The sequence below is a fragment of the Megascapheus bottae genome, unplaced genomic scaffold (genome assembly GCF_031878675.1).
Source record: "Megascapheus bottae isolate mThoBot1 unplaced genomic scaffold, mThoBot2.hap1 H_1, whole genome shotgun sequence".
Taxonomy (NCBI): domain Eukaryota; kingdom Metazoa; phylum Chordata; class Mammalia; order Rodentia; family Geomyidae; genus Megascapheus; species Megascapheus bottae.
Window position 1 is genome coordinate 3042792 of NW_028327858.1, and position 27851 is coordinate 3070642.

Below are 27851 nucleotides of genomic sequence, written 5' to 3' on the forward strand. Positions count from 1 at the left end.
ATCTGATTGTCTTATTTCAGCCTATGGGGAAGTGAGATTACTGCTGGGCTTCCCCCCTCCCCCCTTTGCTCCTTTTCATTTGGCTGGGGCTGCCTGCGTTGGGAAGAGCATGCTTGTCACTTCTTCTGTCAACTGTGAGGTAAAAGTAATTGTTATTGCAAGCTCCCTGCACGCCAGGATCATTTTCTTTCATGGCAAAACCCACTAAGCGTTCATTTCAGTAGCAGAAAGTTAGGGAGCTTATAGAATCAAATCCTTTTTATCTACACCAACAGCACCTGTGGCAGCACATTAAGTAGCAGGACTTGTTAATTACCCTTCTAACTTGTTGATCTTCATGCCTTCTGATTTTTAAAAGTCGAAGAAGTTAATCACCGCCTGTATTTCCTCCTGGAGAAAATGACAGGTGTGTGTCATTTACATCCTGTTCTAGTCACTAATAATCAAGTACATGCATTTTTTTGAATAACATTTCCTTTTCCCTTTGTGGATAGGTCCATTTATTAAGTTCAAAGAGCCCCTCTATTCACAGCAGGATAGAGATTTGCCCATAAATCCTCCAACCTGAGTCTGAGTGGCATTGTACTGAAAGTGTCTCAGTCATTCACATTATTTTTAGTTATTTTTAAAAAGCACAAGTTTCATTAAAAAGGCAATAGTAGTACACAGCAATTAGTTGATGTTTGTGGTGTTTTAAGCAGCAGATTCAACACTTTGCATCTCCTATTTAACTTGCATGGCAAACTTAGGGGGTGTGAACTGTGTTTTTATTTTGCAATGAGAGAAACTGAGGTTCAGAAACAATGAGTAATGTGCCATCATCGCTTTGTACATCAAGCACCAAAGGCAAAAGCAAAAAACAAACACACAAAAAAGCAGATTTGAAGTTAGGAGGTGAGAAAGAATAACCTGTCCTGTTCTTCCTAAATGGTGAAGTAAGAATTGGGGGGGGGGGCGGGAGTTTGGCCTAGTGGTTAAAGTGCTTGCCTAGCATGCATGAAGACCCGGTACCACATACATAGAAAAAAGCCAGAAGTGGTGCTGAGGCTCAAGTGGTAGAGCTCTAGCCTTGAGAAAGTCCAAGGACAGTGCTCAGGCCCTGAGCTCAAGCCCAGGACTGGCAAAAAAAAAAAAAAAAAAAAAAAAATTAGGAAGAGGGGAATGAAAGCTGAGGATTTCTTTCTTACAACTTGGACCTAGCTTCCAGAATCCTAGTCTGGGTACTTTACTGTAGCTTTACTGTAGAATTTCCCAAGATTAGCCACACAGCACTGATTACCCCCGTCCCCCTCCGCCGTGGATGCCATTCATTCTAAAGAGTTATACCAAAACCAGTCTGTCTTACCTACTGCTTTAACACAATCCAGGAAATGCTGTACACATAAGCCTCTCAATCCAGATGCATTACCAGAGGTCCATGGCTCTGCATTCTTGAAGCATTCTGCGGAGCGCCTAGGCTGGCACAGGCCTATCACCAGGAAATTGATGGGCTGCACCCCAGATGGCCAAAATTGAGGACTCCCATGAACACTGAAGATTGATTCACTCTTAACTTGCTTTGAGTTTCATGCCTTTTAAGTTCAGCATATTCGAGGGGACCTTTGCTTTCATTTGGCACCTTCTTTCCACTCCTGGATAGTCCTGGTCAGGTTGCACTGCAAATGAAAGTTTCACTGTTTGTCTTCTTTAGCATGAAATTTATTCTGAATCACTTATCTGGTGCTATGGTGAACATAGCCCCTCTGAACCTTCTCCTCTTTCTCCTTCTCTCTTTCCCTCTCTTCTTCCTTCCCAACCACGTACCCCCCCTATACAGTGCAACTACTTGCTCAGCAAATTGTGGGTTGAGTCTCAGTCATGAGACTTGTGAAGAGCTCATGTCTCTCCCCAGCTATGGAAAGAACTGAGCACCTGTCCAGATAATTCAGATACGGCTCACTGCCCCACCCTATTCTACCTCATCCAGATCAAAGTAGATGAACATTAGGGTTTTTTGTTGTTGTTGTTGTTGTTGTTTTGGTCAGGGTATTTTTGTATTATTGGGGTTACAGTTTACATTCATCAAGTTGTAGGTGCATTACTTCTCGAACACTGATATCCCTTCTCATGTTTTCCTCCCCCTACCCCTTCCCAATCATCTTGTTTTCCTCCCTTCCCTTCCCTTTTTCAAATAAACACACACACACACACACACACACACACACACACACACACACACACACACACACACACACACACACACACACACACACACACACACACACACACACACACACACACACACACACACACACACACACACACACACACACACACCAGGTCACAAAGTCAGATATAGTTACCACATGAGGTTAACCATAAGGGGAAAAAAACAGAAAAGAAATAACTGCACATAGTACATCAAGAACAACAATCACAAAGATAAACCTGTTGTTTCCATAACCTAGAGTTCATTTTGTATAGTCTCATTTTATATGACCATATGCACATAGCTTTTGAGCTATTGTGATACTCAGCTAGGAGAGTTGTGGATGTGTACTAAATATTCCAAATGAGGGAAACCATGGAGCCTATGTTCCTTTGGGTCTGGTTTATTTCACTTAATACGATTTTTTCCAAGTCTTTCTATTTCCTTACGAATGGGGTGATGTCATTCTTCCTGGTGGAAGCATAGAACTCCATTGTGTATAAGTACCACATCTTCTTGATCTAATCATCTACTGAGGGGCATCTAGGTTGGCTCCATATCTTCGCTATGGTAAATAGTGCTGCAGTGAACATTGTTATGTTAGTAAGTTTAGTATGCCCTTGTTTCTGGACATAGGGGTAAATGCCAAGGCATTGGATTGCTGGGTCATAGGGAACAAGTTTATACTCCCTCCTGGCCACAATCCCACCAGCATCAGTTGCTATTAGATTTCTTGATTATGGCCATTCTAACTGGAATGAGGTGGAATCTCAAAGTTGTTTTAATTTGCATTTCTTTTATGACCAGAGATGTGGAACATTTCTTCATGTGTCTATAGGCCATTCTTATTTCCTGTTCAGAGACATCTCTTTTTTAAGTTTTTAGCCCACCTTTAAATTGATGGTTGTTTCTCTGAAGATTTGTTTTTGAGAGATCTGATTTTTTGAGTTGTAGGTATATTTTAGATATGAGGCCCTTGTCTGTTGTGTGGTTAGTAAAGATCTTCTCCCACTCTGTGGGCTTTCAACTAAATTTGCTAGCTATGTCCTTTGCCATACAGAAGCACTGCAGTTTTGAGTTAGGTGAAACTTTGGCAAAGTAGCAGGGTATACAATTAACGCTCAAAAATCAATGACTTTCCTGTATACCAACAATGAGAAGAGTGAGGCAGAAATCAGGAAAGCAACTCCTTTTGCAGTAGCCTCAAAGAAAATAAAATACTTAGGAATTAACTAAGGTTGTAAAGGACCTTTATGATGAAAACTTTAAAAACCTGAAAAAGGAAATTAAAGCAGAACTGAGGAAGTAGAAAAACTTCTGTGCTTTTAGATTGAAAGAATTAACATCGTGAAAATGGCAATCCTGCCAAGGGCTCTCTACAAATTCAATGCAATTCCCATTAATATCCCAATGTCATTCTTTAATGAAATAGAGGGAGCAATCCAAAAATTCATATGGAATAATAAAAGATGCTGTATAACAATAACAATCCTTAGCAGAAAAAAAACAGTGCTAGACGAATATCAATAGCAAACTTTAGACTATTACAGAGCCATAGTAATCAAAACAGCTTGGTACTGGCACAAGGACAGGTCTGAGGACTAATGGAATAAAACTGAAGACCCAGAAATCAACCCACAGGCCTGTAGCCACCTAATCTTTGATAAGGGAGCAAAAAAAAAAAAATAGGATGGAAGAAAGCTTCTTCAACAAATGGTGCAGGCAGAATTGGTTAAACACCTGTAGAAAACTAAATTTGGATCCTTCTATGTCACCCTGCACCAGAATTAATTCCAAATGGATCAAAGACTTTGAGGTAAAAGCAGATACCCTGAAAACTTTACAAGAAGAAATAGGTGATACACTAGGATTCCTTGGCACAGGTCAAAACTTTCTTAATAAAGACCCCCCAGATACACAATGAATTAAAGAAAGTCTGAACTAATGTTATTTGTTATCAGTTATTTGTGGCTAACAAAGCTCTTAATTTTTCTGCTTCTCCACTCTGAAAAGATAGGTAGGCCCAGGCTTGCAGTGGATTAAGGAAATTCCCATGCAAGCAGAAAGTTGACTCCACTTATAGCAAAATCTGCCCTGGAGCCAAGAGAAGCCTCACAGTTCTTCATTCTATCCCCAGGATCCTGACCTGCTCACTTCCTCTGTGTGAGGAACAGCCGAAGATAGCATAGTTTTGGTTTTTCTGCAGTCTGTTTCAACTGAAATGGATCCCCGTGTTATAGTTAGTTGAGACTCATAAACTCTTTGTAGAAGGTCATTTTGAAATGACTCTGTATCCCATTAATTAACACTGTGTATGTGTGTGCGCATGTGTGTGCGCGTGCGTGCGTGCGCGTGCACGTGAGACTCTCCTGGAGGTTTTGTGTGTGTGTGTGTGTTGATCATGAGGCTTGAACTCTGGGCCTGGGCGCTGTCCCTGATCTCTTCAGCTCAAGGCTATTGCCCTACCCTTGAGCCACAGCCCCACTTCGAATTTTCTAGTGGTTAATTAGAAATAAGAATCTCAAGGACTTTAGTGCCTGGGCTGGCTTTGAACCGTGATCCTCAGATCTCAGCCTCATGGGTAGCTAGGATTACAGGCGTGAGCCACCGCACCTGGCAAAACACATTCTTTTAAAAAATATTTTTCTTGATATTGTAAGGTGATGTATAGAGAGGTAAAAGTTGCATAAGTCATGTAATAATGATATTTCTTTTGGAACAGTGTCACCTCTTCCCTTATTTTCTCCCAGTTTTTTCCTACTGAACCCCTGTCTCCAAGAAGCTGTACAGTACAGTTTCAACACAAGGCCTAATGAATATCAGTACTGCATTTGTTCGCCTTCTTCCCCACCATTTCTGTGCTCCCCCTTACCCTCCCCTAAACAGATAAACTTACATACAAGATAAAAGGTACAGAAATTTAAAAAAAAAAAGACAAAGGAGAAAACAAACAAAAAGTAAAATACCAAAACCCTTTTTCTAGTTCTTTGACTTCATTTTGATAAACATCATTGGATACAATCATATGCAAGTACCTATTGAGTCTTGGTGATCCAATCTTCCTGTGTCTCACTGTGCCAATGTGTAGATTCCTGTAAAATTTATCATGTCCAATTGTAATTTTTTTTTGCAGTCCTGGGGTTTGAACTCAGGGCCTGGGCACTGTCCTTGGACACTTTTGCTCAAGGCTAATGCTCTGCTACTTGAGCTACAGCACCTCTTCCAGCTTTTTCTGTATGTGTGGTACCAGGGAATGGAACTTAGGGCTTCATGCATGCTGGACAAGCATTCTACCACTAGGCCATGTTCCTGGCTCAATTGTAATTTTTTTTTATCTTTTACCATTCAGTGTGTTTACTTGTAGATGTATAGGCACAATCTAGTTACAACAGATGAGGGAAATCATGCAACCTATGTTTCTTTTGGTCTGGCTTATTTCACTTAATGTGATTTTTTTCCCAAGTCTTTCCATTTCCTTATGAATGGTGCAATGTCTTCTTTCTGATGGAAGCATATACTGTTGTGTATGTATACACCGCATTTTCATGATCCATTTGTTCACTGAGATGTGTCAGGGTTGATTCCATATCTTGTCTATGAAAACATTTTTTTTTTTGTCATGGGCCTGAGTGCTGTTCCTGAGCTCTTCAGTCAAGGCTACCTCCCTACCCCTTGAGCCACAGTGCCACTTCTGATTTCCTGGTGGTTTATTGGAGATAAGAGCCTCACGTCCTTTATTACTCAGCCTGGCTTTGAACAATGATCCTCAGATCTCAGCCTCCTGAGTAGCTAGGATTACGGGCATGAGCCACCACACTTGGCTGAAAACCTTTATTTTTTTTTTATAACTGTATTTTTTTTGTCTTTTCTTTTTTGGCACTGGGGATCGAACCCAGGAGTTGTACTTGCTAGGCAAGCGCTTTGCCATTGAGCTACATCCCAGCCCGTGAAAACCATTATTCTTAACATAGGGATTTTTTGAGAGAAATTTACTAGCAAAAATGTATCGGTGAGAATGGTGGTATTGTTTTACAGTTTTGCAAATCTAGTTAATGTGTGTATTTAGAGATTGCAGTTGTATTCTGGGAGATGCTTCTAAATGTAGTCTGTGGTGCCATGTTGTTTTGTTTGAAGGATGAGGCAAAGATCCAGCTTGGGTAATCGAAAAGGGAATCCAAAATGTATAATTGGAAAGGAAATGGCATTTTGATAGCCTTTCTGATTAAATGTGTTTATTCTTTGATTTAACATTGAAAGTCACTAAGTGATATTCTCTTAAAGGTTTGTTGTAAAGCTGGGCACTGGTGACTCACGCCTGTAATCCTAGCTACTCAGGAGGCTGAGATGTGAGGATTGAGGTTCAAAGCCAGCCCTGGCACAAAAGTCCATGAGACTCTTATCTCCAGTTAACCACCAGAAAACTAGAAGTGGTGCTGTGGCTCAAGTGGTAGAGTGCTAGCCTTGAGCTGACAGCTCAGGGACAACGTCCAGGCCCAGTTCAAGCCCCATGATCCACCAAAAAAAAAAAGGTTAATTGTAATGTGCAATCTGGAGTCATTCAGAGAACTTTGTACTCCATTATACCAAAATGTATTCTTTTAACTTGCACTTTGACTTACTGGAGATTAAACTCAGGCCCTCACACATGGTAGGCAAGTGCTCTATCATTTTAGCTATATCCTGGTCCTTGGCTTTTCTAGTATTCTCACTGATGCTTTTAACTATGATTCACTTTTCAGATATCATAATTGGTCATTTGGAAAATATCGCATCATTCAGTAATACAGATCTTCCCGAAGTTGACTCAATTCATCAAACTGTATTTAAAAAATCACGCTGTCTGATAGCACTGCCAGTGTCATCAAAAAAATGTTAAGTGCTTAGAAGCTGTCAGATGTCTATTCAGGGTGACAGATATTTTCCAAATTTTAAATTTTTGCTGGAAAGCTCTGACTTTTACCATTCGCAGCCAAGAGCAGTTTCCTGGAAGTGACAGGCTCCCTTCCTTCTTTTTAATGGCTTTGTTGCCAAATGTTCATGTAAGAATAACAACAGCTTGTCTCAAGCCTTTCTTTTAAGAAAAAAAAGAGGACATTCCCAGGGGTGAGGGGGGAAAGTGGCTAGTTTGGTTTTCAGTGCCAGCGGTCACAGAAGTGCCTTTCCCAGGGGACTACCACTGTGCCAGTGTTGGGAATGCAGGTGTCTTCCCATTTCATTGCTTAATATCAAACTAGAGACAATAGAGTAATGAACAATAGCAGGGACTTTCTGAGACACTGATGTCTTCCTGATGCACAGAAATGGCACTGAAGGACCAGAGTCTCAGCACAGTTGGTACTGCTGCTTTCAGGAACCCTCGCTTCTTCTACCTCCCTTACACTTCCTCAGTGTCCAGTGTTGAGATAATTCGAAGAAAGCAGACAGTGCCGAGTTATTATTCTGAAAATTGTTTTGACCTCACCAGCTCCCAGAAGGAGTCTCTGAAACCCCAGCTATCTGCAGATCCTCCATTTGAGAACCACCATGAGAGAGTAGAAAGCAGATACCATATTGCCAACACTGGAGTTCGTCTTTGTTGTTTGTGGCCGGTGGACTTGGTGACTAGCTGGCTCTAATAGGTGGTGGGGCCTTGGGGAGATGGATTATTTTCAATAAAATCCCAGTAGAGCTCTTGCTTCGTTCCTTTTTTTTTTTTTCCCTCTTTCCCTCCATGAGATGTTTGATTAAGGCTCGAGTTCAGAGTGACTTTACAAGAAGGTTTTTATAACCCTTACTTTCTTTCTATGTTGTTAAATTATAGATATAGCCATATAGTGCTGATGCTAGAGCTTGAACTCAGGGCCATAGTGCTGTCCCTTAGCTTTTAGCTCCACTTGACTTTCTGCCACTGGAGCCACACCTCCACTTCTAGCTTTTTGGTGATTAATTGGGGATAAGAGTCTCACAGACTTCCCTGCCTGGGCTCCCTTCCAACCATGATCCTTAGCTATCAATTTCCTGGGTAACTAAAATTACAGGTGTGAGCTACTGCACCCAGCTATTTTTATTTTGCTTATTTGTTTATCTAGGGCTTGAACTCAGGGCCTGGGTACTATCCCAGAGCTCTTTTTTTCAAGACTAGTACTCTTAACACTTTGAGCCACAACCCCACTTGCAATTTTCTGGTGGTTAACTAGAGGTAAAAGTCTCACAAATTTTTCTGTCTGGACTGGCTTTAGACTTTGATTCTCAGATCTCAGCCTCCTGAGTAGCTAGGGTTGCAGGTGTCAACCACTGACACTCAGCCTTCTACTTTGAATGTGTTAATGTCACAATCTTTTCCATATAGGGTCTTCGCCGTGTGGGTCTTCTCCGTGTCTCTGGAGGCTCATCAGTGGTCAGAGGCTGACGCAGGCAGCTCATGTGGCTTTGAATGACTCTAGTCAAATCTCAAAGAGATCGCTAACCTAATTTCCCTACAAAAACACCAGTCACTGAATGAAATGACTATTTCACATGGACAGTACTGATCTATGAAGTAGCATCTCCCCATCATTATCCGTTCCCTCGCTCATTTCTTCTGGTCTTTTTCTAGCTAGCCTCTTGGCACTTCTTCCCAGTACCTGTCACTTGGCCTGTGCTGACATGTCACTTCTTGGTTGTTGTTGAGTGGGCACCTCTGACCCTTGCTTTCTGGGAAGGATACGTTAGTGGGCCCCTGCCACACAGCTACCATGGGTCTTGTTTTCTTCATATTCCCAAACACAAAGTGTGGCCTGGGTCCCCTGGAGGACCATCCAGGCTGGAGCATTCTAAATTAGTGCGCTCCTTTGTGGGGACTGGGAATATTTATTTATACCACAACCCCATGGGTTTTTTCTTCCCACACCCTCTTCACTCTGCTTCTTGGGAACCCCGGGGGCTGTTGTGAGGGCTGCCAGGCTGTGTGCGTGGTGCCAGAGCAGCGTTTTGGGATCACTCTGGATTCGTGGGAGGAATGTAGTGACTACCGCCTGCTGACAAGAAGCGGGGGAGGATTCTGCAGTGGGAAGTTGTGACATGTCTGTGTTATACAATCTCAGCCTCTCTCCCAGCAAGCCCGGGTCGGGCTGCTAAGGAAGTGGAAGCCTCCCCCCTCCCTTACAGCTGGAAGAATGCCCCTCGAGAGATCAGCCTGGGGGGGGGGGGGTTAGACAGTTTATACAGATCACGCTCTGACTTCAAAGAGGTGGCCCTCCACTACTTCACAGGAAAGTTCAGAGCTGGGTGATGTGTAGCTTGAGTCAGTGGCTTCACAGTTTTCAAGAGCACTGGCTTGTGTCTCGCACAACACACACTAGTACCAAACACATAGAAAGCCATGCTCTCCTGTTTGTTTGTTTGTTTGTTTGTTTCTTTGTGGGGTGTGTGTGTGAGAGGGGACCTGAAGCAAGAAAATAATATAACAATCACTAAGCCAACATGACTAAACTATGCAAAGCTGGCTAGACACTCACTTGTACTCACAGAAGATATATATATATAATATATATGTACATATATATAATATGTACATATATATTATATATATATATCTACATACACCAGATCGAATAAGAAATATTGGATTCCAGAACATATCACAGCCTACTGGGTCACATTATTTTAATTTTTATTCGTATGTGTGTAGCAGTGCAGGGGGTGGTGTGTGTTACTGAGGGCTTGAGGGCTTGGGCTCTGCCCCTTAGCTTTTTTTTTTTTTTTTAAAGAATTTATTAATGTTAATTTTTACATCATATTTTAAATGACAAGTTTAACATACAAGTGTTCAAGGAGGGACTCTCTATTTACAATCACTGAGACTTAGTATTTAGAACTTAATCACAATTAAGCTAAGGGTTTGTATGTCATAGAAACATTAATTTATGAAATAAAACATTATGTCTATAGAGTCATAGGTTTTTATGTCTATATAGTTATGTTTTTATTTCCATTACCATGTCCATAGCTTTGGGTATGCAGTTATTGAGTCCTCGCTCTTGTACTCTTTGGATTTAATAGCCACATATTAAGGATACCATGCGCCTTTTGATCCTTAGGTCTTGACTTGTCTCACTCAACATGATTTGCTCTAGATTCATCCACTTCCCTACGAATGCCATTATTTTATCTTGGCTATGTAGAATTCCATTGTGTATATATACCACATTTTCTGTATCCATTCATCTGCAGTAGGGCATCTGGATTGTTTCCATAGCCTGGCTATTGTGAATAGTGCAGAGATGAACATAGCTGAGCAGGTGTCCTTATCATATCTTGGGTCATGATGTTCAGGATAGATGCCCAGAAGTGGTATGGCGGGATCGTAGGGAAGGTCTGCCCCTTAGCTTTTTTACTCAAGGCTGAGTGCTCTATCACTGGAGCCACAGCTCTGTTTCTGGATTTTTGCTGGTTAATTGGGTATAAGAACCTTGTAGACTATCTTGCCTGGGCTGACTTTGAACTTTAGTTCTTCAGATCTTATCCTCCTGAGTCACTAAGATTACAGGCAGGAGCCACTGGCACCCAGCTAGGGTTGAGTTATTATTATTATTATTATTATTATTATTATTATTGTTATTTTTGCCAGTGGTGGGGCTTGAACTCTGGGCCTGGGCACTGTCCCTGAGTTCTTCAGCTCAAGGCCCCTGCCCTACCTTTTGAGCCACAGCCCTACTTCCAGTTTTCTAGAGCTTAATTGGAGATAAGAGTCTCATGGACTTTAGTGGCCGCCAAGCTGGCTTTGAACTGCTATCTTCTGATCTCAGCCTCCTGAATAGCTAGGATTACAGGTGTGAGCCACTGCACCTGGCTGGGTTGCTTTATTTTTAAGTTGAGATTTCTGAACAACCTTTGAATGGTATGGCCCCCTGCATTTTCTTTCTCATATGGTGTTCTCACCTGGGCACGTATTCTTTCAGGTCCTCCTTCACGGGCTTAGACCAACAACATGGCATGTTAAGAGATGAGACAAGACGTAGAAAGAGATGAGATAAGATGTAGAAAGATGTGGCTTTTTCCAAACTAATGAATAGTGATACAGGTGACATTAGCAGCCATGGAGTCTCAAGGTCAGAGTCATGAGCCAGAGCCCATGTGCTTGCACTCTGGACAGTGCCCTTCATTCATGCTGGGGGTTCTTGGTAAGCATGGGGTGCATGTTTCTCTAACTAGCTCACCCTTCTTTAAGGGATTAATCTGGTTTAATTGTCCTTGGGGAAGATGCCATTTATGCAGAGAGTAAGGTATGGAGAATCTTGGCTCTGCACCTTGTCAGGCATCTTCTGTCACTGTATGATCTAATGTACTGTCTTGCATCTCTGTACCTCTCACCACTACCGTACCCTTTCTGTTTTTAAGGAAAGAAGGATTGTCGAAGTGTGGAAGATGCAAGCAGGCATTTTACTGCAATGCGGACTGTCAGGTAGGTCCTGGGCCAGCTGGTAGGGAGGGCCTGTCTGTCCTTCAAAATGGGAACCCTGGTGGCCTCTCATTCTTGTCAGTGAATGCCAGTGTTTCCCTGCAGGGCCCCCCCCCCCGCCGGGGGGACATACCCTGTGTGTGTACATGCTGCCCCAGGATGAACAGGCGACAGCCAGTGACAGGCATTCACAGTTTTGGCAACAGATGAGACCAGAAATGAAGTGCAGGGAAAGAGGGAAAGAATGTCACTAAGGTTGACTATCTCCCCTACAATGCCAGCAAGAGATGGACAGAACAGATAAGACAAACAGAAACCATGAAAACACTTTTAAGAGTTTTAAATGTTGCCATGGGTATGAAAGTATAGAAATCTCTAGAGTGGTAACTACCATTGGGCTGTTTTAGACCAGTGTAGTTAGAGCTACATCCAGGTGAGCTTCTGGCACAATGTTTTCAAGGTCAGCAGGTAGTGGCAGTGACCTTGAATGAACCAGAGTTTCACAAGCATGAGAGTTGAGGGTTGAGGGCTCAGGAAGCAGGCTGGGCATGATGGGTAAATCTCACCTGAACCCTCTATGTAAGAATGGGAGAAGGGGACAGATTAGAGGAACTGTAAGTCGGCTTTAGAGGGACAAAAAATGGTGTAATGGTGTTTCCCAGGCCAATTATAAAACCCTAGTCATACAACTTGATTATGTTTCACATAAAATGCACTACATTATCTGTTTAGTTCATAAACTTATAGTCTTTCATATTTATATGCACGTACATTTAAAATTTTTCTTTGGCCTCCATACTGCCCCTGGCTATTTTCTTTTTTAAAACATCTGTTACCAGCAGGGTACTGGTGTCTCATGCCTATAATCCTAGCTACTCAGGAGGCTGAGATCTGAAGATTATGGTTCGAGCCCAGCCTAGGCAGTGAAGTCTGTGAGATTTTTATCTCTAGTTAACCACCAGAAAATTGGAAGTGGCACTGTGGCTCGAAGTGGTAGAATGCTAACCTTGAGTGAAAAAAGCTCAAGGATAGCACTCAGGCCCCATGACCAACCAAAAGAAAGAAAGACCTCCAAAACACCTATTACTGCACTGTTGGAAATACAGGCAGCTCTGGGTCACAGGGAAGCTTTTCTCTGTGTCCTCTCTATATGATTGGCATACCAGTGTTGTGCATCCTGAAACTGTCCAGTCCCACTGCCCACTCTGCCTCTGATAACCCTGTCACCTTGCTGTGTTCCTGGCCTCTGAGAGCTCTACTTAGCACTGGGAGCAGTACTTAGCAGTGAGAGGATTGCTAAGCCCTGTGTCTCGCCTGACAGCAGAGCTCTAGTGACAGCAGAGTCCTTGCCAGATAGAGCAAGGCACACATGGAGGCATTGCCTTGGGGAGTTCAGTCTCCCTTGACTCGAGACCGTGTCTTGTCTGTGTCTTCCAGCGCAGGCTTTTGAGGTGCTCAGCTTGGCCACACAAATGGGGCTTGTGAGGAGTTCTGGGAGAGTATGCCTTCTTTGGAAGCAGAGAGGTCTTTGCCCTGGTGGGTTGTGGAGAGAGTGGTCTGGGCTCAGATGGCCAGGGTATTGTAAAGACCAGCAGGCCGGGGGAAGGACTCTGTATGACTTTTTAATTGTAAGTAAAAACACTTCTATAAATTAACTCTTTCCCTGATGGCTCTTTAGAGATGCAAGCACAGTAAACCAGATAGGTTCATATGGTAGATCCTCCAGTACCGAGAGGCCATAATCAAGGAGCAGGTCCCAGAGTGACTCCTTACCAAGTCTGTAACTTTGGCAGATCACAATTCAGTTTCTTCAAATAAAAACTGAGGATAGTAATGTCAGTCTTGATGAGTGATAGGGCAGAATTGAAAATTCTATACGAACTGAACAGATGTGAGGAGTTATAAATATCAGTGCCAGAGCCCAAAGTAAAGTGGAATTTTACAAATTCAGGCTGGGCAGAAGCTTAGCTTTCTACAAAGAATAAAAGCAATGGTATACTTTTGATTTTAAGGAGCTTGTTTTCTGGGCCTAAGAGAAAGGCTGGCTTCTAAGAACTCAAGGGCACTAACGGTATACGTTAAGTGAGTTAGGCTTCTTGTAAAATGAATCTGAACTCCTCTGAGAGCCTGTTCCTTAATGCAGAACCTTCTTGGGGGTAGAAGGGGGGAGGTCCATATAACCAATTCCTCACAAGCTGCATGTGCCAGACGCCTGTTGGTTACTTTACAGTGGGCATTTTTGACCGTTGGCACGGTCTGACCCTGAAGACACAGGGCACGAGTGCTCGTGCTGTAATAAAACATTTGCTTGAGTGAGGATCCTTGTCCCGGAGACAGACTTGGGGAGATAGTAATGCTTAGAGCTGGAAGGCCAAGATTGCCTCCTGACAGAGAGTTCTCACCCCTGATCTCACCTGGTTCCAGGGCTGTGGATCCTGCATTGGTTTTCCTCTGCTCTGAGCATCTAGCAACCCATTCCCCTCTAGGTGGCAATTGATGACACAGCTCTTGTTTCTAGAGGTGGTAGGTTTCAGTTTTCTTTCATCTCCTCTTGCTGAGGGAGGAAGAGGCTAAGATCTGTTTAGGTTTTTCAGTCTTTTATACTAAAGAACTAAACCAGTGTAGGGTCGTGTATTGTAATGAAGTAGTAGTCTGGGCATAGGGATTACTACAAAGTATCCAGAAATGGAGGGCAGTTCAAGGGCTTTAGGCAGTAAGTGGATTTTTACAAATTCAGGCTGGACGGAAGCTTAGCTTTTTACGAAGAATAAAGGAAACAGTGTATTTTTTATTTTAAGAAGCTTATTTTCTGGGCATACAAAAAAAAACTGATTCCTAAGAACCCAGGGTTAATAATAATATACATTGGGTGAGCTGGGCTTACTGTAAAAGGAGTCTAAACTTCTCTGAGTAACTGAAAACCAATTTATTACTATAGAGACTTCCTTATTCAAGGTGCTGCATGGAGAATAGATGCTTTCATGAGCTTAGGGCGGAGGCTCTGCTGAAGGATAAAGTGTGGCCCAAACAAGAGCAGTGCTGAGGAAGGTTACAGAGAGATTTCCCACCGAAGAAAGCCTGGTACTACTGCTCACTGCCTGGGTCTCATTGCCTGGGCCTCAAAGGAAGGGCCGCCCCCCCTCCCCCCCGGTCCCCCACGTGTATTCTGCAGGTGGTGGGATTCGCACTCAGACCGTCTGGTCAATCCTATCAGTAGATACGAATATAGTGTAAGAAGTGGTTTGGTGTCTTACCTAAGATGAACAAAGGCAGAATTGGGGTGATCCTTGACACACTGTGGGAGAAGCCCTGTCCCACTGGACAGCAGTGTGCTTGTGAGTCCTGGAGGTCCCCTGGGAAAGGAGTCACCGGGGAGATGTGTCAGAGAACGAAAAAGGGCTTTTAGGAGTGTGAACAGGAAGGGCCATATCCACACTATTGTCTTGGTCCAAAACTTCCCTGGAAGTATGTCCCCACCTCCCCTATCTTTAGTGTGTTAGGATTGTACTTTATTTGGTATAGTTGGTCTGTCTTGTTCTATTTTCTTCCCTCTTAGTTCACTTGGCTCAGTGGGATGATGCCAGAGGAAAGATTTTAATTGATGATGCATGAAAAGGTGATAGGAGGAAATATAAAAGGCAAAGAAACTCCTTTATAGTTGGGCTTGTTATTTCACAAGCTGTGTGTTTTAATGAACTATATTTATTTTTATAAATATGCCCAGAAAACCAAATCTTCTATTCACTCAGACTTCTTTAAATCATACCCTGACATAGTCAAGGAGAACAGTTTTAGAAGTAAGTTTGTCTGCAGAATAATCATCATTGTGTGGTCAAACTGTCAGGTAGATAGTTAGTTCTTGGCCTGAAATCCAGAGGAAAAAACTACATTGTAGAAGTGACAGGTTTTAGGTACACTTTTGAAAGTAGAGAGTCATGATAGAGTTGTTGTTTTGTGTGTGTGTCTGTGTGTGTTTTTAAAGCATATATGGAGAGCATGTAGTGAAAGATGTGTCAAAGTTTTAGACATTTGTTACGTGTTTTATAGAACTGAAGTGTCAGAAATGTTGAATCAATGCTTGCAGTATCTTGTTGTGTTCTGAGTAACTAGTGAATGGGAATGAACCAAAGTCCTTGGTTCTTTTCTGGTTGAGCTCACTGTGGCATCTTCACCCAATCAGGTGAAGCATACTAAACCTGGGCTGCTCATTTGTCTGATTGCTCAACATCACCTAGGAAGAAGTAAGTGTGAATGACAGGGTATATCCATTACTTCTTTGTTATGAATAGAAAGCAAAGCTCTTTGTGCCACGGTTCTGTGGTTCAACACAGGGCCCTCCTCCTGCAGGATTGTCAGTGTCTACCTCACTCTTTTTCCCATTTCTCCTGTTAGAGGTGACAGATGTGCAAAGCAAAAGTCCTGTGGCATTCTCTTGCAATTGCACATTTTAAGAAATTGCATATTCATGTTTGCCAGTGGTAGGCTATGAACTTTGGAAGCTCCATCAGGACAGGAGAAACACCAGTGCTAGAATTAGAAAAGGTCATTTCATAATGAGTCTTACCACCTCATCCAAGAAGACAATAGCCTCTACTCAACAGAAAAAAAATGGGGAGCCATAAAATTTCTTTCTTTCCACAGTTAGAAGTGCTAGTGCATCAGGGAAACAATTTCATAGCTATTTATGCATCTTGAATATTTTTTTCTATCATTCATAGGACATGAACTGGGACAGCCTGAACACTGTCTCTGAGCTCTTCAGCTCAAGGCTACCACCCTACATAAGCCACAGCCCCACTTCCCATTTTCTAGTGATTAATTGAAGATAAGAGTCTCACATTCTTTAGTGCCCTGGCTGGCTTTGAACCTGATCCTCAGATTTCAGCCTCCTGAGTAGTTAGGATTATAGGTGTGAGCCACCGTGCCCAACATCTTGAAATATTTTTATTCACACACAAAAATCAGAGTCATGCAGAGCACTATGGTGGCTAAAAGTGAGTCAGATGTTTAAAAAGAGAGCCATCAGTTCAAAAAAAAAAACCTATGTGTTAATTTAAACAGATTGTTTATGTTTATCACACCAATAATCTGTGCTCATTATAGTAAAGTCAGAAAGAACAGTGTAAAGGAAAAGCATAATGGTATGTGTCTGTCTGAGTCTTCCTGTACATGTATATGTATGTTATTTTTCTAAAACAGAGATCCTATTATGCATATCATTTTATAAGAATTGCTTGAATTTCGAAGAAAAGCACCAGCTTTAGAAAAATTTAAAAGTCATAAAGAAAACAAAGGAGGTAGGGAACAAACATAAAATCCAATGCATAATATCCTATAAAATTTAGAAAGTTGAGGAAGAATTAGGAGGGGAGGGATAGGGAGAATGTTGAAAAGAGGTGACATTGATCAAAATGCATTATATTCATCAACTGCTTTGTTGAGTGGCAACTTCTTTGTATAACTACTTAAAGATAATAAAAATATGTTTTAAAAGATGATGTGTTTGGGCTGGGAGTTTGGCCTAGTGGTAGAGTGCTTGCCTGGCATGCACGAAGACCCAGGTTTGATTCCTTGGTATCACATACTTAGAAAAAGCCAGAAGTGGTGCTGAGGCTCAAGTGATAGAGTTCTAACCTTGAGAAAAATCCAAGGACAGCCCTCAAGCCCTGAGCTTAAGCCCAGGACTGGCCAAAAAAAAAAAAAAAAAAAAAGATGATGTGTTTAAATAAACAATCATTTAAGCCAGGGACCGCTAGCTCAGGCCTGTAATCCTAGCTACTCCAGGAGGCTGAGTTCTGAGGATCACAGTTCAAAGCCAGCTCAGGAAAGGAAAGTCTGTGAGACTTCAAATAACCATCAGAAAACTGGAAGTGGCACTGTGGCTCAAGTAGATAGAATACTAGCCTTGAGCTGAAGAGCTCAGGGACAGAATCCAGGCCCAGACTTCAAGTCCCCCAAAACAAGCAAACAAGGCATAATTTATACATTACTCAGTTAAAAAAGAGTCGCAAAGTCTCTGTATAGTGAAAGTACCCCCACCCCCAAAAAATCCAAACTGTTAATTAGCAAGATGGGTTCTTATTCATCTGCTGTGCCTGTGTTTTGTTTTCATTTTATTAAAATTGCCTACTATGGGTGTTCATAATTTCTTCTAAGCAAATTTGGGCACATTGAATTATCTTCTCTGGGACCCGTGGACTGTCACTGTGATAGAAGAGACAGTATCAAAATATGCTCACACAGGAACTTGGGGACAAGTGGCTCAGTGGTAGAACATTTGGTTAGCATAAGCCATCGGTGTTTGGTGTTTAGTTTTCTTTTTTAAACTTGCCTCATATTTCTACCAAATGTTCCCCTCTTTATTTTCTAATAATAGAGCTAAGTGCATGGTGATATATCCCTTTCCTTCTTCTCATCATCCATGTATTATTTTCATCACAGATGAAAATGAGATATTACTATTAAATCTCCCTTGGTGTAACTTACACAATTCTATATCACCTGGAATTTTTCCAGCACTCTGGTTTAATTGCTGTGTGGGGGCTGTATCTAATTATAGCTGCTCTTACTTTTAACCTTGTGTTCTTCACATGGCCATAATCTCTTTAATGTGAGACTTTAGCCTTCATTCAGCTTTCATTCCTGCCTTTTGGCTCAGTGGTGGCACTTGTTGAATGACTGTGTGAACCAGTAAATGAAAAATTACCAAAGCTTATTGATCCCGCTCTACATACCTGGCAGTGTTTTAAGTGCTTTTTGAGGTTCACATGACCCTTTGTGTTAGCATGATTGCCTGGTTCTCCTAATTTGCAAGTCCTGCAGTTGTTGGTAGTCTTCAGGCTTTGTGCGTGAGCATCATGGTCAGAAGGTGTGAAATCATAGACTCAGAACTCTGGACCTGTTAAGTAACTTAGGGATCATGTTATTTACAGCTAAGGAAGACAGGTGCAGAGGGATTAAGAGGCTGGAGGGGGGGGCGTGTCGTAGTGTGTCCTGGCTGGATAAGAATGCCCGTTTCCCCATCTGTTGATCTTCTGGTCTTCAGAGCATTCGCTGAAGTGGGAGTTCCTTCCCTTCCATGACATTTGCACAGTAAATGTCAGTGTTACATATTATGTTCACGTTGACTTATGGTGCATTTATGGATTAGTAGATAATATTAGTAGATGTTATTATTTAACTTCCAGCGCCCAGGCACTTTGAGAGTTCATAGTTGTTGGAAAATATCAAAGCACCACCAGTAGCTTAAAGAAAACCTGTAGCTTAAAGACCATTGGAGGACAGAGATGTGCCTTCAGCTGGACTTCACGTAGGGTTGCTGGGGTTGGTTGTAGTGGGAACTTGCTTGCCATTGTTCTTAGCCCCTCTGTCTGGCCCCATAGGGCCTGGCCCTTTCAGTGCCCCAAGCCTCTTTGTGTTGCAGCTGGGAAGGAAGCCACTTACCTTTGGGAGCTGGACCAGCCTGTTCCCGCCTTGATACTTCCTCTCGTTTTCAGCTTTGGCTAAAAACAGATCCTCTGCTCCCTTGGGCATAGCTTGTCATTTCTTTCTCTCCCTGCTCTCAGTTATATTTGGCGTGTTGTTATTTAATTCTGTGATATATCTTGGCATAGAACTTGAGCCACAGGGGGTTGTGCCAAGCACGGCACTAAATCATTAGTGATACTGTGTGCCGTCCCTTCTTGTGATGGGAGTGGAGGAAGCAGAGCAGGGAGACGACGTCATTCTCTCAACAACTCTGCTAATGGCCCAGTAAATGTCAGGCCATGGTATAAGTGCCCTGGAGTTACAGCCATGAACACACAGATTGAGTTTTGCCCCTTTTGTTGGCGTGTGAGTGTGTGGGGGGTAGGGAGGCAGGCATAGATACTAAACCAGAAATCTGATGCATGCATCACCTATCATGGAGAGACGTACTAAGAAGCAGCAGAGAGCAAGAAAGGGGGACATGTTGTGGAAGAGTGTTTGGGGCAGGGTAGTCATGGCTGGTGGCTTGAGGATGACACTAGAGAGCAGGAAGAGGGAAAGGGCCACAGGGAAGGAAGATTCCAACAGATCGGAAGTCGTTTAAGGACAAAAGGTCTTGCAGCAAGTGAAGGTCATGTGTTCTGGGAACAGCAAAGGCACTGCCATGGCCAGAGAGCAGGGGAGAGCTCAGAGCTCAGAGGAAGATCCAGGACTGGGGGAGTTGGGGGGAGCTCCTGTTACCTGTGGCTTCACACATGGCCTTTAGGATGTGACCTTTTTTTTTTCTCCTCCGAGTTCTAGGACTGGACCACTCTCGTGAGCCATGTGTGGGGAGTTCTGCAGTGGCCGTTATCTTGGCCATAATCAGGGTAGCTGTGGGCAGGATCAGCAGAGAGCTGGACTTGGTGTGTCCAGGGTGACTCTTGAGTGTCTAGCCTGAGCATCTGTAAGAAGGGCCTTGCATTTTTGAGCAGGTCAAAGCTGAGAGCAAGACCATCTCCAGGTACACTGTGCATAGGAGAGTGTCTGGAGGGGTCTATATCGTTCCCTCAATCCTTCATCTCTGTAAATGTCCACTGGCTTCTCTGTCCCTCCAGCCTTCCATTTATCTCTTGAATCCATTCAGCAGCTCTCACCTCATCTGATATTGTAAAAATCAAAGTTTGCAATGGCTTCTGTGACCCCCGATCAGTTTTCAGTCAGATTACAGGATGCCTTGGAATCGTCCTTTGCTTCCTCATGCTCAGAGCGCTCTCTTCTTTTGTCTTAACATACCCTGTGTCCCTCCTTCGCCTCCACATCCCAGCAATGACAGCACACTCTACCTATCCAGGGGAGGAAAGCTCCAAGACACATGGCAGAAAGAAATAGGGCTGAGGAGGCGGGGGGGGGGGGGGGGTTGTAATCAAATGAATCTGAGCAGTCCATATTTCTATATTCTCCATAGTTGCCTTTATCAGGCACTTTGAGAGCCCTTGACAAAGCCCTCATTGTGTTTGCTCTTTTCTTTTCCTTTTTTTTTTTAATCACTTGGAAAAGGGGACAAGCCACCTATCAGTTATTTGCCCTGATGTGAGAGCAGAGCCAAAGTGGGACTGTATGGAGAGCAGAGCTCGATCCCGTGCCACCTTCTGACAGCTTGCACACATACTGGGAAGGTATGCGTGTTGTGTGGAATAATGAGCGTCTGCAGAAAGACATGTGGTGCGTGCTGTAAAAACACAAAGCACATTTTCTCATCTCAACCACCATGTCCAGGCCCGAGTGAAGGTTACACAATCCTGTCTCTCTTTAAAGATGTTTTTCTGAGTGTCTGAGCGTTTTCCAAAAGAAAACATACTTTCCTTGACTTTGAATGAGGGGCCTTACTAGATCTTCGCTTCCTGTACTTCTACTGTGTGTTTGTATTTGATAATTTTTTTTTAAAATCTTCCCAGAAAGAAGATTGGCCCATGCACAAGCTGGAGTGCTCATCAATGGTAGTTTTTGGGGAAAACTGGAACCCCTCGGAGACTGTAAGACTAACAGCAAGGATTCTGGCCAAACAGGTGAGGAAGTGGAAGTGTTCAGTTGGCAAGGTCAAAGTCAAGGCCATTTTATTTTCTTTAAATGTCAGAACAATGAATAACTGAATTTGAATGTTCACTTCATGGTAAATGTTCTTGAATTCCATTTCCTGTCACAACCCTGTGGAAGGGGTGGGATAGCACTGCATACAGAAACTGGTTTTGTTTTGTCTTCCCTAGTATATGGCTTACCTCAAATAGACATAGGCATGGCTATTGTTAAATGTAATGCTTTTTAAAAAATTAGTTTACATAAAAAAGATGACTGTAACTTCACAGCATGAAAAACTTGATCCAAAATCATTTTTTTAAAGAGCTTCCTAGAGGGCTAGGTTGGTCTGAGAAGCTTTGAGATTTTTATCTTCTTTCTTCCCAACATCCACTTTGTCACCATTTCCGTGTGGTGTATCTCCTCTCTGTCTCCTCACTTCTTTGCTGTGCAGGGACAGGCAAAGCAGAGTCAACCAGGGTGATAGCAAATGCTAAGAGAAGAGAGTGAGAAGTAGAAACAGAGGCAGGGGGCTGGGGAAGAGACTAGGGGAGAGAAGATAGAAAATAAAGGTAGCCCAGGTGGACAGGTTATCTGTTATCAGTGCTCTTCTGTAAAAACAAAACAAAGCAAAATAGCTGTTTTTATTTCCATGTGCTTGGTTCGTTCTTCATAGTTGGTTGCATGAGAAGGGGAGTCTCGATCTCTGAGAATATGAAAACACTCAGGAGCCATCGAAGTGGGCTGTGTGATGCTCTGAAAGCATCTGTCCACAGAGGTTTCGTGTGGTAGACATTGGTGGCAAGCCTCTGCTTTAAATACCTTCCTGTCATCCATTTCTGTCTTCCCCACACCTCCCAGCACCTACCTGCTCAAATTGGTCTGTTTTCTCAAACCTGAGGGTGATATAGTGATTTACCATGTGCCTGCCCCCAGACCAAATTAGGATGTTGGGTATGTAAACAGGAGTAGAACATTCTCGAATTCTGAGGTCGTCCTCCGTCTGTGTTCAGCCTGGGTCAGGTGCTGCTATAAAAAAAAAAATTATATACACATACATACACACACACACACACACACACACACACACACACACACACACACACATGAATCCAAGTCCAATCTTCAACTCAGTGTAATCAGAGCCTTTTAAGAGTTATGGTAGAGTGACACTAAAAGATCAAAATCATTTTCCCCTGCAGGGGTTAACTTTTGGATCCTTAATAAAAAGTTATTTTTGAGGTCACGCAGAGCAGTTAGTGGGGAGGGAAAAGGAATGGTATGATTGGATGAGGTATCAGGGTAAGTAGCCATTGAAGGTATTAAATTGTACACCTTTGAAAACTTCTAGCTCTTCATTTTCCCCAACTTACTGGTGTTATTGGTAGAATTCTTAACAGGAATTCAGAAGAAGCTGGTGAGCTTTCTGAATGAAATGCTTCCCTGGGCAAGAAAACTTATTAATCTTCTGTCCCATGAATGGAAGATTTCTGCCTTACAAAAGAGTGATTGAAAGATTTTTGACCCCAGGAGGGGTAGTCTGAATGCTATGATGAGTTTACACTCGTTTCATTCAACTTTTATTATAATTACTATACTACTAAATAGTCTATTAAATGAAAAGTTACCTAGCCATCTTTTCATCTCTATAGGACTTGGTGATTAAAAAAACCAGACCATTTGTATTCCAGTAGCTTGCAAAGGATTAGGAGAGACCGGCTACCAAACTACCAAGGGGAAGCTTAACATGTTAACTAGGGAGGTGAGAACACCCTGCGAGACCACCTGTATCCCCAAATTGAATAGCCAGATTACAAAGAAGAGGCCTTGGGCCAGCTCCGAGCTCTGTGTTTGAACTCTTGTCAACACCAAGTTTATTCATGTTCTCAAAGCCTAGCAGGTTTACTATTGTTAGCTCCTCTTGGGGTGTCTAGAACAAAGCCAGCAACACGTTTAAAGTGAATCTGGGCTCACAGACACAACCAAAAGTGTTCTTTTTGAAACACGGAATTTGAGATCATTTTAGCCTATGCTTAAAGGAAGTGTAAAATGGATGGGGGGTTGGATTTTGTTCCTTTTTTAGAAGGAGAAATAATAAATAGGATGGTTTGTCTGTAGATTTGATCCTTTTAAGTGAGGACCCTAAAAAAAAAAAAGTTGTTTTCTGGCCTGTTCTTTCCCATAATAAGCATTTCTGAGCCTACTGTGTGCCTAGTATTCTCAGGGTATCAGAAATGCGGTGGACACTTTGAAAAACCTTTTCAAAGAGCTCTGTGCTTGGAATGTTGGGCAATCTCAGAGCCCAGGGTGGTAGACTCCTTAGGTAGCTTTCTTCCTTGAAAACTATTGCCTTCTTCATGTGGACGTGAAAGCAAAAGCACTTCCTTTTAGACCAGTTGTTAACATCTCTGTCTTTGTGATTTCTTCCCCAATTACTAGAAAATCCACCCAGAAAGAACACCTTCGGAGAAACTGTTAGCTGTGAAGGAGTTTGAATCACGTAAGTCTCTGTTACCAGCAGGGCAGTTATTTTAGTCACAAATTTAAGGTAGATTAGGCAAGGTGAAGGAAAGGAAAGGATCTTTTATTCTTAGAGTAGGAATGGTGTTATTTTGACTTGTATGCTATTTTGAAAAATACTTTTTTTGGGAGGGCCAATCTGTTTCATGAAAAATACTCCCCCCTCCCCCTTGAGTTGACAGGTTTATTAGGAACTGATTAAGAGCTGGTAGGCCCTCACAAGATGAATTACTGCATCCTGAGTCCTCTCTGCTGGCTCCCTTGCATGTTGAATATTTTTGGATCTTTGCTGAATTGCAGTCTTGGAAACAGCTGATGTCCCTACTGAAAGACATTAAATCAGGCGTGTCAAGCCACTTGATCATGACACACATCCCAAGACCAAGCAGAGGTGTGCATGGGTGGGGGGAGGTTTGACTAGACTGTGACTGGATAGCAATCACTACCTCTTATTCCTGACCTCACAGCTAGTGACCATGTGACATTGCATACTCATGGTGCCTTCCAGTTGTTGGAGGGAGGGAAGGAGGGAGGAGGGAAAGAGTATGCTATTCTTTCTCCAATTTCTGTTAGGTCAACCAGGTGAGAGGGAAAACGTGTTCTGTGGAACACCACATGTTGGATTTCCCCACCCGCTTCTCCATGCCATTGAAAATGGATGTAGATGGCAATCGAGTGTTTTCTACAGGGTGAATAATAGATCTTTTATCTATAGATTTGGATAAGCTGGACAATGAGAAGAAAGATTTGATTCAGAGTGACATTGCCGCCCTTCATCAATTCTACTCCAAGCACCTGGAATTCCCTAGCCACAGCAGCCTTATAGTGCTCTTTGCGCAGGTAAGAATGCCAGTTGGTGTCAGATAATGCCTTAGCCTTTCTCTCTCCAAGCCCCTCCCCTCAGCATGTCCTCAGTAAAAGACATAGGATGACATCTACATGATAACAAACCTTGCTAGGTGACCTGGGCAGGTAAGGGTCCTCTCTGAGCTGGCCCTCACAGAGGGTTGGTGGGGAGGGCATTCGTTTGCCTCACAGTTTTCATGGAAACAAAGGCACTGCCAGTGCCCCGGTTCTCAGACACCCATGTGCTTAGCTCTTTGCAAAGAAATAATCGGATGAAATTCTCAGGTTGAATTTCACTTTTCCTCTCTGAAATCTTGCCGCACTGATAGAAACTTCCCTCCTCTGATTTTCTTCTCTTAAATAAGTCTGCGCTGATACAGCAGGGAATTTGCAGGTACCCTGAGAGAGACTCTCTGTCTCATGCCTGAAAAGCACAGAGAAGGCTCCCTGATGGGCCTAGGCCCTGAAGTTTTTCCTAATGGCTGTTCAGGAATCTTAAAGAGCCAAGTTTTTTGAAAACAAAAACAAAAACCAAAACACACTCGGAAGTGATGAGTAACGGGCCATATAACGGGCCAAGGAAAGGTTAAGCGTGGGCACAGTTAGCACAAGCATGCTGTGGTCAGGACTCAGTGGGAAGCATGGTCTGTTAACCTCCAGGGGCTCCCTTCTGCGGCCCCACTTGATACCTCAGATCTCTTTTCATCAAGCAGTCAAGCATTTTCCTCTCCAGACTCGGCATCTCAGAGAGAGAAGGACTGGCGTGCTGATGCATGGGTACAGATAGCTGTGTTTTCTCTAGCTCTCTAGAACATAGAGTCCCCAGAGGTATTAAAAAGCCAGGGGCTGCTTACATTTTCTGTTGTAAAATCGAAGACAACCTGTATCACCAATGTATCCTCGAACCCTGTCCTTCCATTTCTTGTAGTCAATCCCAAGGAAATAATCAGGTTTTTATGTAAATTATCTATTATAAGGTTCTTTTAAACATCCAAAGGAAGGGAAGGAAGGTGTAAGAAGGAATTTGCCTAGATTAATTTTGTCATTGCTATATGGTGAAATACAAAGCCTTTATATAATTTAATTTCAGTGGCTGCTTGTGGTGGGGGTGGGGAGGAATGTTAGCAGGAAAAAAAAGTGTGTAATAGGAAAAGTGTACATTCATATTACAGGTTCCTTAGAAGTTCACAGGTGGTTGTTTTCCCGATTGTGGAAAAATTTTGCTTTTCCACTGGGTAATTTCATGGATTTTCCACAAAGGAATATATCTAACTTAAAAAAAATTACTGCTGGGTACCATTAACTCACATCTATAACTCGTGTTACTGGGGAAGCAGAGATGTGACAGATCTCAGTCCAAAGCCAGCTGAGCAGAAAAATCTACTAGGCTTTGTTTAAAAAAATAACCAACAGGCAGGGGATGTGACTTAGTGGTAGAGTGCTTGCCTAGCATGCATGAAGCCTTGGCTTCGATTCCTCGGTATCACATAGACAGAGCTGGAAGTGGTGCTGTGGCTTGAGTGGTAGAGTAAACCAAAAACCGAAGCTCAGAGACAGCACCTAGGCCCTGACTTCAAGTCCCAGGACTAGTAACAATAATAATAACAACAACAACCAGCAAAAAGCTTAGCTTGAAGCATAGTTCACATGGAAAAATACCAACCAAGCTAGAAAACTGAGCCAAGTGTAAGGCTGAGCTCAAATCCCAGTGCAGTCACACACACACACACACCCACCTACATACGCACAAAACACTAAAACCAAATGAAGAAGAAGAAAAAGGTAAAGAAGCTTTTCCTTTCTTCTTTCTTCTGCTCACTTCAATCCCTAAGGGAACCACTGTTAACAGTTCAGTTCATGAATTCTTTCATAGACTTTATGTTGATATATTTCCAACTATGTGACTGTCCTGATTAGAAAATAATTGGTATTCTTTGTAAAAGGAATAATGGTTTGAATTTTTTTTTTTTTTTTTTTTTTGTGGGTCATGGGGCTTGAACTCTAGGCCTGGGTGCCATCCCTGAACTCTTTAGCTTAAGGCTACCGCCCTACCTCTTGAGCCCCAGTGCCACTTCCTGTTTTCCAGTGGTTAACTGGAGATAAGAGTCTCACATTCTTTAGTGCCTGGCTGGCTTTGAACCTCAGTCCTCAGAGCCCAGCCTCCTGAGTAGCTTTCTAGCTTCAGGCGTGAGCCACCATGCCCGCCTTAGTTTGAAATTCTGAAAGTAGAAGTGGTGGAAGCCTTCATTGTCCTGGATTTCCACTATGTTTTCTTGAGCATGCCTGAGTGGGTAGTTTGAATGGTAGTAGAGGAAATCTGAAGAATTGACTTCTTTTAAAGTATTTTAAAAGATGTGGATACACACACACACACACACACACACACACACACACACACACACACACACACCCCCCCCCCCCCCCCCCCCCCCCCCCCCTGAAGTTAAAAGGTGGCATTCCATAGCTCCAAAGAAGACTCAAGCCCAAAGGACCAGTCAGCCTTCCCCATGCCACCCAGCTTTGCATCTCCTTCTGAGCTTCTCCTCCGTCCGGTGCAGAGGAAGCTGTCGTGAGCTCACCTGCAGCCCCGCAGCAGCTGGCAGCCATGCTGACTGCTCTGTTCAACAGCATCGAGGTGTGTTTTAATCATCAGAACATATGCAGAGTTGGGAAATGTATTTTTGGTGTGCAGCCTACATCTAGTCTAAATGCTAATTATGAGGATAGCTTTAGCAAGGCACGCACGCCTGATTTGACTTGAAAAAAGAGGACAGTAGCCCATGCATCTTCCTTAACGTGCAAGTTCCCTTTTCTTCCCTGGGGATAGCTTTGAAGGGAGGGAAAGCTGGCAGGAAAATTGCTATGTAATTTGGCTTAAACACCATCGCTGCCTCCCCGGAAGGAGCAGTAATGATACTTAGGAAGAAACACACTCCCGCTTCTGCAATAAGGGAACATGGCAAAGGTACAGAGGGACCAGTGGTCAGAGAACTGCTAGGCCAGAAGGTCCTGGGGTCACTGTCTGCTCCAGTCAGGTGTTCTGCAGTGGAGGGGAAGTGTGTGCCTAGATCTGTCCTAATTCTTGCTAAATGCTTTCATTTGTTATTTTTGCCCACGGTTATTGTCTTTTATGGGTACAAGACACTGCCAAGCATGTCAGCAACTGGGGGCAGATGATGCCTTGGCCAGTTAAGTGTTGACTTAGTTCACACGTGAATAGATTTGTTGAATAAAAAAAACTTCTAATTTACTCCTGTCTTACAGGGGTTAGTGATTATTGATATGTATCAGTGACAGAATTGGTCAGGACACTTAACACAAGAAAATAAGGTGCTAAGTCTTAGGATTGCACTAGCT

The 27851-nt window shown here is 42.9% G+C and overlaps 1 protein-coding gene across 1 annotated transcript in view; it reads left to right on the plus strand.

Moving 5' to 3' along the window:
- LOC150039000 (N-lysine methyltransferase SMYD2) overlaps positions 1–27851 on the plus strand; it is a 54552-nt gene that overhangs the window by 14338 nt on the left and 12363 nt on the right. The window contains exons 2-5 of the mRNA XM_090328111.1: positions 11546–11609; positions 21011–21121; positions 23568–23628; positions 24364–24488. Coding sequence (XP_090184237.1) covers positions 11546–11609; positions 21011–21121; positions 23568–23628; positions 24364–24488 — 361 coding nt within the window. The remainder of the gene's footprint in view (positions 1–11545; positions 11610–21010; positions 21122–23567; positions 23629–24363; positions 24489–27851) is intronic.